Genomic DNA, 10,246 nt, shown 5'->3' with positions numbered 1-10,246 from the left:
CTGAGGCAAAGAAGACAAACACACAAAGAGACAAAAGACACTTGATGAAGATTGAAACTAAAACCAAGATCTACATCAATGTTTTGCCCAAACTGTGACAGTTGCTGGGTTGGTCTTCAGATTTAGCTCCCTAAAGACTTCCTCAAACATATTCTCCGCTTTTTTTTATTTGTACTGAAAGCATTTTATAATGCTGGTTCTCACGGGTTTTAATCTGCACTTATAGGAAAGTAAAAGTCACCCTGTCCAGACCAGTTTCATGTATCTTGGCATTTCCAATTGTTGGCCCTTTAATGAACTTGTCCGAAAATTGCCGAACAATAGTACATTTGTTTGTTTGCTTTGTTCCCAACAATGTTCACGTCTCTATTTAACTCAATATTTCTGAGATAAATCTAAGCATTTCCTCTCGCCAAATGTTCCTTCTCCTGTTCTCTGCCATTTGTTTCTCACTGTCTCTTTCATGATTTCTTTTTCTTCTCTCTCTCTCTCACGCTGACAGACAGATAATCTCTTTGATTGGCTCATGTTTGAGAAAACTGCTTCTGTCAATTACATACTGCTTCTTTGTGCCTATTAACGCTGGTCAGGGCCAGCAGAAACTGTTCCTGCCACATTGAGCTCGCTTTCTTCTCCCTTTCCATCCTTTCATCTCTCAACTCTTGCTCCACCGCCTTCTGTACCAAAAAGCTCTCGTTCCCTCTCTTTCTCTGTCTCTCCATCTTTTTTTTTTCCCCCGTCTCTTTCTTCTGTCTACCATCAAACACATATCTGTTCCACAGGGAACGGCTTAGATTCAAATTAAACCAGTGCTCCGGGTCTCCAGCTGGGTATAGAAAGAAAAAAAGATAAAATACTAACTTGGCTTTGTTAAGAAATAGAAGCTCGCCTCGTCATAAAATAACCTGCATCTTTTAAGTCTGGGCTATTTTTAGCAGGTGTTGCCTCTCCCAGAGGGAATAGAAATGGAAAGTAGGTGAGGCTGTGAGGGGGAGCTCAAGATAATATACAGTGTGTGCTCCAAGTTAGCTAGCTCAGCATTAGCTGCTATCTGAAGCAAATCATAATTAACAGTGACATAGTTCTGCAGTGTTAATCCACGTGTCAGCACACACATCTGCAGGTCCTGTTTCATTTATGAAAAGACAAGGTTTAACAGCGCATGAAGTAACTGGCCCTGAGTAGGTAAAGCGTTCTAGCAAGTCACATCTCTTCCGCAAATTGGTCCACATTTGAAAAACATTTTGTAACCTTTTTTTTATATAAAAAAACAAAAAAAACTGCAATTCTACAAAGAAAAAGTCTCTCACAAATGAATAGTTCAATTCTCTTTATCAGGTGACTAAAAAGCCAAATCTTTCCCTCTTTTATTACTCTACCTGTCAAACGGCAGAATTGGAATAATAACATGGCAGATTTACAACTCCAACACTGGCTGACAGTAGTCCTTCAGTTTCCATTAAAAAAAACAACAACCCAAAAAACAGGCCTCGCATTTCTTTTCAGAAGAAATGGATGTTGTCAATCAAAAAGGTCGATGTTACTGATGGACGACTCCATCAGTAACTCACGTTTTACTGTTTTCATCTGACTCGTCTGAAACACACAAACGTGGTCCGATAAATCTACAAGACTGAGGCTAATGTCCCAGTCACAAAATATACATAAACAAATAAAGGAGAAACGTTGTTTGTATTGCAGGTTAGACCTAGTTAGCCTGGCTTTTATATTACAAAATATTCCTTATAAAGAGGCAGCAAAAATGACATTTTCTGCCAAACACTATTGCGGGATAATTTGGATGTGTACTCTAGAAAAACTAGAAAAGCAAGGTTTAAAGGTCAGTTTACGACAGCCAGGGTGCTGCTTTGTGCTGCTGCATCTTTATGCGGTCTGGCGTGACCACCAGCTTCTGGTGATGACGTTAGCAAATGTTAACTAACTTAAAATATTGCTGTCAAAAAAGACATCACTGAGTCATTAAGGACTTCAGGACTATTTTCCTCTTGCTTGCTTAGTACTGTGTTATTAGCATCCAGTTGTATTGCTTGTGGCCTGGCTGGGGCTGTTCAGCAAAAGTCCTTAATCTGATAAGAAAAGCAGAAAAAAATGACCGCTTTAGAGTTTTAACAAGTTTAATTCATTGCCGTCCAATTTCATCAACGATAACTAATGATGTATATAGTCAAGTGTATCTAGTTCTTCAGTTAATTATAAGCCCTTTTTTTTTTTTTATTTAAATTTTTCATTTGTGCATTGAGAGTTGTCTCAAGCCAGCCTTTCATTCATTCATTCATTCATTCATTCATTTATTAATTTATTATACACAGCCAGAATGCAGACAGATGGCACTTCAGACAGCAGACCTTCACCAGTCTGACTGGAGAGGCCGTGAGCACCGTGGCTCTGTCCTACTGTTGACAACACTCCTCAAAGGCTTTTCATGGTACGCCAACACAGTGTCGGGAACTTGTCTCCATTGCAAGAATAATGCATCCAAAATTTCAACTTCATTAGTGCACTAATTTGATACAGGTCAAGTTCAGAGATGGATGATATAGTTGTATTCATTAAGCTCAAGACTATAGGTAGGATTTTAGTAATACTGTAGTGATGAGTCTGTAGGATCTCGCTAATGCTCCTCATATCCTGAAATCACTTCTGTATTCAGTTCATTTGTAAATCATATTCCCCAGTAAGAGGATCTAAATGCTGTTTAAAATGTTCCAAACAAGGCAAGAATACATTTCTGTAGTAGAACAGCTGACCCCTCAAGGCGCGAGGAATCAAACTTTAATACAGTTTGAATGTAGAGCAAAATGTGTCTAGTCTGAGTATCAAAAACTGTGTCAGCAGTGGGTTTCTTTTGCTTTTCAGCTTGTTCATGTGTCCTTTGATCGTATTTTGAAGCTTTGTAAAGTTTGACTTTATTTAATCAAAGCATTTTATACAACATGGTACTCTGATGGAAAAAAAAAAGAATCAAAATATGTTCAATAAAAAAAGAAAGTACTTTACGTCACAGACTTCAATACCCAACCCTGTTTCTTTATTAATTTATTGTTTTGATTGCCTGAATCAATTGCCCTTGAAGAGCACTCAAATCAAAAGTACTGAGATCAGACAACCCACCTCAAAAGACGCATGTTTTTACTTGTAGAACATAAAAGCGCTCGCCTGGCTCCGCCCACCGAGAGTCACAGATTCGGTCTTCGCTTTGACTTAAGTGTGGAAACCCTCTGAAAGGCAGACCATTCAGCGACCGGTTTAAAAAACAAACAAAACAAAAAAACATGGTTTCCACCCATTATGCAAAGTCTGGAAATTATCCTTAATGTAGTGTAGTGTTGCCAGACCCATACATTCAGTAAATGTGGGTCTAATAATACCAGCTAATAATACCAGGCTAATACACCCAAATTAAAGAAAAAACGTAGACAATTTAACGCCAGTGCTAGCTGGCTAGTTATCGTAAAGCTTTTCCATTTTCAGCTTATTGGGGAAAATGTAAAAAAAAAAATTTATATTGATTTCGTCTCAATTGGAGTGTAATATAAATATTTTTTGTTTAAACATCATTTTTTAGTTTTTTTGTTGTTGTTGCAGCATACCTTCAAAGTGAGTCTGATGCAGGTGCAGCTGCAGTCTTGGAGAACTCACCTCAGACATCTTGTGTACTCTGTAGTGAGACTTGGAGCACTGCAGCAGCTGGGCTGCCAGGTTGCAGTCTTTCCTGTAGACGTCCTGTAAGAGCCATAAAGATCATCCTCACTCACTAAATTCAGACTTTTTTTTTTTTTTGTTTGGCAGTGTGATGGTCCGTGGCAGCTTGTGACCGAGGAGTGTTCTGAGTTTGAAAGCCTGCCAGGAGAAACTTGTAACACTTAAAAGACAACAGCGTTGTGATTGTGGTTTAAATTTATAGGGGACATCCGGGAGGAATAAGACAGTGCTCAACAATACGATGAAGAAATAGCAACACTATGTTTAAAAATAGAATGCAGTCTATTTATTAGGTATTCAAAAATGTATTAAGGTTCATGAAAACAAAAGAAGAAGCCTGGTGTGACTCATAATTTCCTTACTCTTTTTTTTATAAATGCATATAAATTATATTTCTCTGGAAGTATGATTAATATATATTCTCTTGAAACAGTGGGATGATAAGCATTCTAAATGTGGAAGTTCAGTAACCCGCCAAATGAAAGGGAACAAATTCTTCCATTGAAACAGGTAGAGTTGAATTATTTTTTCACCTTGCCTATATTATTTCAGCAGGCTGACATTAGGAGTTTGCTGGATCTTAATAATACTACCAAACTTTTTTCATTTGTAATATATCTTCTATCTGCCCAGTGCAGACTGTGCTAATTTTATTAGACCTGTCTGAAACAGTGCATTCACTTATCTGCACCTTCCAGCCCAGGAAGGAAGTGCAGCATTATTTATCTCTTTCCTTCAGCGTTCTTTCTGAAATGGATGTTTCCTTTAGATTTTTTACTTCAATTTCCCTGCAGAGTGAGGGTGGTCCAGTGACTGGCGCCGGGGGATGCTTGGTTTTTGTTGTTGTCTGCGTTTCTGTGCATGCGTGTGTTTGTGTGGGTGGTAAGCTGCTTTAGTTGCCTTTCTTTCTTCCTCCCCCACCCCGCGGTTAAATTCGTCCACTTATAAAGGTCAGTTCTGGCTGCACTGCAGCCTCCCTGTTCCTCTGCAACACCATGACAATACTTCTCGCGACATCAAAGCCTTCTCTTTGACAGCTTCGACTCCCCCATCAGTTAACAGTGACTGTTGTTTTGAACCACTTTTTTTTCCTTTTCATTTTTGTCCAAAGGGGACATCTGGGCTCCCTGTAGTTCATAAGGATGGTTCAAATAGACCTTTGAGACCTGGTGATGTCGTTGTCAATGTGAGCTGTGCTGCGTGTTTCTTCTGGGAGTGTCAGCCACAGCTTTGCTGTTCCAGCTGGTGGCGAGGCAGTTTTGGTGAGGTCTTGCGATAAGGTCTTAACATCAGTGTATATTTCAAATGAAGCAAAGCCACAAAGGAATTACTCTGTTTTTGTTTTTGTTTTAGCCTCTGAGTGTGTGAATAAAGTACTGTCAGTTTCTTGTGGAATTGTATACTAGGTATTCATGAAGTCTGAATGGATGGACTGGATAATGAATGGATTATTTGACAGTGGGCCCCGCGGTATGAACATGTCGAACACCCCCTTCTACATAGAAGTAAAACCTGGACTGGATTTATGTATCCAATTAGGTTCCATTTTATCTTATCCAATAGTCATAGTTTGCATCTGTTTGTGATCATTTTGTACCCCTTAGGTAATTTTTCCTCTCTGTCTGGACGCTTGGCATCTCTTTGTGGTCGTTTTTGTGACTTTTTGTAGTCATTTCTTTGTAGTTATTTTCTATCTTTGGTCATCGTGCGTCTTTTCGTAGTATTCTTGTCTCTTTATTGTTGTTTCGCATCTCATTTTGGTCATTTAATGTCACTTTCATTTTTATGTGTGGTTGCTGTGCATCTATTTGTAGTTGCACTGTTGACTTTCCAACAAAAAGTGTAAGCAGTCGTTCTGAACAGAGGCTCTGGCCCTCAGGGAACCTTCACCTTTGGGGCCCTGGGTCTGTATCTTGGAGTCTGTTTAGTAATCCATCCATGATAGTAATAATCTGCTGTAGATTGAATGAGTTCATCGCTTAAGAGTAATACAAATTTAGTGTTTTATTCACGAGGACATTTTTTTTGTTCCCCATTGGATCTCAAACGTAACACATTTGAAAACTTATTTGCTTTTCCGGTGTTCCAAGAAGGAAAGCTTAAGCTTGCTCTCGAGAGGAAATGTCTGCCCGACTGCTGGCTCCGATGGGCCAAATTCTCCACCCACTCAAAATGAACTTTGACTCCAAACAGGCCAGCTGGATCTGGAGGGATTGTAAAAATGCTCTATAGCTCAGAAGTGCTAAAAACTACCATAGAGCAAAGGGAGAGTTTTAGCTAACCTAGAGCACCCACTTGGAAAACCAGTAAAATCACTTCAAAGTAAGTGAGGCACCAGATTGTCACGTGCCCTTGAGCTCAGTTTCCACGATGACCCGGCTCAAACTTCTGACAGCCCCGAGGATGCCTATTGATTTCAGTATAATCACTATAAAACACCCAGTGGCTTAGAGTTAATTCCTCATCTGCTGTGGCGCCTTCGACCACAAATATCCAGGATGTTGCAGAAATACAGAGAATTTTTTTTTTAGCTAGATTGGTGCATAGGGAAGGCTGCCAATGTGACAGGAGGAAGAGTTACGGTCAGACTTTTGGAGAGTTGTCACTTCAGCCTCAAGGACCAAGTGTTGTTTCAGTGCTAACAAGGCTGGATTACTGACCAAGATAGAAGGGCATTGCTCCAGGGCCCCAGACCTTTGTGGCCTGGATGCCCTCGGCTACGGCTTCATTTATGGCCCTGCGGGCAAAATGTAATCTCTGCATGTCCTCAATCAAGTGTCCTCTCACAAAAAAAAGTTCAGACACAGCTACAATAATTAGTTTTTAACAGGGAAATTAAAGTGAGCTCATAAGGGCTCACAATGCACTCACGTTGTCGTCTCTGAGTTTATTAATGGTGATCTTCGCCTCCATGAGGTGGTTGTTGAGAACGATGATTTCCCGGCTAAGGGCCCTCTTCTCCTCTTCATGGTGCTGGGACTGTGGCGTAAGAGAAGAATAGACAAGGAAGAAGAGAAATTAGAAGAAAAAACGGAGTTAGACAGAGTAGGTGATACGATGAGGGCCGAGAAGTAGGAGGAAAAAAAGGGATGAGTTGAGATAACAAGAAAAATGAATGAGCCAAAGTTGGAGGAGCAACAGAGGCAAAACAGGACGATAGAAGAGGGCAAGAAAAATGAGAGGAAGCGAGCCCGTAAGTCACTATCTGGCTGAAGCTGGTGGCAGCAGCGGGTCGTAATTAAAAGAAGATTACACTTGCCAGAGCTCATATCATATCAATTACTCTGGGAGTAAGAGAGAGAGACATAAAGCGGGAGAGAGAGAGAAAAAGAGAGAAATAAACATGGGAGAGCACAAAAGATGGATGAAACACTCGTTCCTTTTTCGGTGATTACTGTCAAAGAAATGCAAAATGGCTCTGCTGGAGTGCCATTGTAGCTGCACTAACTGTAGGGCTGAAAGATGGTGATGTTTGCTAGTCGGCTCTTTTTTTTTTATCTGCTCATGTTCATCTCGACAGCTATCGGCCACTTTACCTCGCCGTTTGCCGCAGATATTCATGATGCTTAAAGATTTTGGTGGCCCCACCTCGCTTCTGATGTCATCAGGCTAAAATCGTTACTTGCAAACATAAAGCGTTTCTTTTCGCGCTGTCGAAAGTCCAAAATGTCAACAAAAAGGAGGTCATGTGACATAGCGGAAACCATAATGTAATCAGCTGAGCACAGATGCTCCCCAGGGGATAAACCCTCAATGTTAATGACACCATGGACTCCACTACTACTCTCAAGACAAACTTTTAAAGCGGATTCTTAATCTGTTTGGTCCGCCCAGTATCCCTAAGAACGGATGTCCATATTGGACGTCTCTGCAACAGCTATGGTACCAATTTAGTGGCATTAATATACACTTCGTGTTACAAAAAAATAATGGTGTGTAGGTCTGATTTCTTAAAGGCATGGAGCGCATGCCCCTGGCTTTGATGCAGGGGATGAGAGTTTGCATTTAAACACAAACCAGCCATTATAGTTTACAATTTTATTTGCCATAATTATGATTATTCCCTAACGTGTACCTCCTTTTAGTTGTTTGGTTTAGTTCTTGATCTTAATTTGTTCTATTAAAACATAACTTAGTCTTCAGACACAAGAACCACAATGTAAAAGGAAGATTCTTATCATCATAAACCTGCTGATGGTTGTCCAAAATGTGGTCAGAATAACTGAAACTTCAAGTATCTACAACTGATGGCAACTAAGCAGCAAATTCAGTCTGCTGTTGAGGCTTATGTGGTGTAGTGAAAAGCTACAGAATGAGAGATAATATGAATCTGAAAATGAGATTATGTCAGTCACGAGTTAAACTCTTCTGTCCCACATATCTGTATTATGATATGTAATTAACTTTGTGGCCTCTAGGGGCCAGAAGGGCATTCTGTTGGCTTGCAAATGATGTTCTCTCTGTCACCCTCTTACACACATTGTTGTAATTGTGAAACTTGCCTTCCAGCACCAGCTGACAAATGATGCACTCGCCTGGCCTCCCACCCATCTCTCCTCTAATCTCTCCATGGCGGTGACTGTTTTGAAATACAGGGGTGCAGAGCCAAACTAATAGGTGGCAATTAATGTCAGTTTAAGCAATAGGGCCAGCATTGATATTCAAATCCAATTCCGTTACGGTCTCATTAATCAGCGGTCGAGACATGCAGCGCCCTGCCGCTTGTTCTCCAGCTCATTGCTCTGGGTTTCTTTTGATACTTTGCGATGCTGACAGTGCGGATGATCACATCGGGCCATTTTAGAGTTCAACTATGTGATTCGTCACTGTTCTTTTTTTTTTTTGTTAACTTGATGTTTTATCGGATCAAGGACAATTTCTCACTCGTATGCTGAAGAGTGTTGTCGTTTCATACATCGCTACTTTTGGTGTCAATGCTTTGACTGACCCCCAAAGGCCAACAATTAACATGTGACGGTGACTCGTACAGAAACCCACAGAAGAGAAGTTGAACAGTTTTGATTAAAATTGCACATTTTAACATACATCCTTTTTATTTTGCGTTGCAACAGATTTCCTAACTTTTTTTTTTTTTTTTTTTTTTTTTCTACAGTACCACAGTGGAAAAGTCCAACTTTTAACTCAACCAGATTTAACGGATTTTTATGTCTCTTTTTTTGCACTTCCTGTGGGCTGCTCAACAAGCTGTAAACACTTGTTAGCACACACTTGCTTATTTACGTATTCACCACACACAGCGCGCCATTTGTATTCATTTGCAGTTGTCTTTGTGCCGGCCCAGTGAAAGTCCAATACTCTCTCTGCTTTATGCTTGGTTTAGTCTCCACCAACTCCTGAGGGAAATATCTGTTCAGCTGCTAAATGCAGCACTATGCTCACCAGCTAGTTGCTAACTGTGCCTGTGTGTCGTGTAGCACCAGGTATTTGGCAGGTCGGTGCATCATGAGTTTATCATCAGAGGCCTTTTTAAAAAAAAATGTTTTTAATTGAAAACATGTGCCTGCCTCATCTGGAAATTAACATGTTAAAAGCGGTGAGAGGGAATCGGATAAATCAGAACAGTAAAATTCCTGCCTGTAAAAGAAAAACAATGATCCAAAAGACACTAAAGCGCTCCGTAGCATGGCGGGTGGTTATATTGTCAGGAGCCAATTCTGTGTGGGTTCATCACTTGAACCGATCAGTCACAGCCATTGATCCAATATTGATATAAAATAATGGTTAGTGTAGCTTCAAAATGTGATTGGCTAAATGCCCTGTTCGACTTCTATTTAACCCTGTATCCACATTCCCAGATCACAGCAGTTCATTTGTTAAAACACAACAAAAATGAGATCCATATTGTGATAAATGTTGTAGTAAGGTGCAAAAAGCAGAATCATAGCAGCTTTCATATTATTTAGAAGACAAGCCGCTTTTATTTATGTCGCCCTGTGGAAGCGCAACTGTGTCTGTTACTTCTCATTAAGAGACAGGTTCAGCTTTAATTCATGATTCTTCTAAAGTCTGTCTTCAGATATTTTAAAATTTGATTAATGGTATGATGCACGGTCCTAACCATAAGTTTAAAAAAACGAAAACATTGTCACACATTTTCAAAGACCAACATTTTTTTTCTGCACTACAGCTGCTGACTTTGATAACTTGTATGCGTTTAGTAATCTATTTGAGCTCCTAAAATTTTTGTGTGTGGGTACAGAGTTCACCTATAGATATAAAGGAGCAGAGGACAATCTTAATAGGCTCAATATAATGAACATGATCTTACGCTGCATTTTGGAGAGAGGAAGGAAGTGTAGTGTCGTTTTAATTGAAAAGTTAGCGGGAGAGTCCTGGCTGGGCACACTGATTTTTGCTATCTCCTCCAGTCACACTGTGTTGGATGCACATGCTTTCACCAAGACTTTCTTATCAGCTGGTGCCACACATATAAGCGAACAGCGTCAAGGAAAATTAATATGCAAATTATGACAATCATATCTGAAGGAGATTGACCCAGTGG

The 10,246-nt window shown here is 40.1% G+C and overlaps 1 protein-coding gene across 1 annotated transcript in view; it reads right to left on the bottom strand.

Moving 5' to 3' along the window:
- The window catches only part of LOC138633911 (brain-enriched guanylate kinase-associated protein), a 38,623-nt gene that overhangs the window by 4,094 nt on the left and 24,283 nt on the right, over positions 1-10,246 (bottom strand). Inside the window, exons 5-6 of the mRNA XM_069720438.1 lie at positions 6,595-6,702; positions 3,661-3,744 (exon numbers count right to left, since the gene is read on the bottom strand). Coding sequence (XP_069576539.1) covers positions 3,661-3,744; positions 6,595-6,702 — 192 coding nt within the window. The remainder of the gene's footprint in view (positions 1-3,660; positions 3,745-6,594; positions 6,703-10,246) is intronic.

Source organism: Brachyistius frenatus, unplaced genomic scaffold (assembly GCF_029030835.1).
Source record: "Brachyistius frenatus isolate BFR_SWC_R1_liver_20210118 unplaced genomic scaffold, ASM2903083v1 Contig_240, whole genome shotgun sequence".
Classification (NCBI taxonomy): domain Eukaryota; kingdom Metazoa; phylum Chordata; class Actinopteri; family Embiotocidae; genus Brachyistius; species Brachyistius frenatus.
The sequence above is the reverse complement of the archived record's forward strand: the minus strand, read 5'-3'. Positions and strand labels throughout refer to the sequence as shown.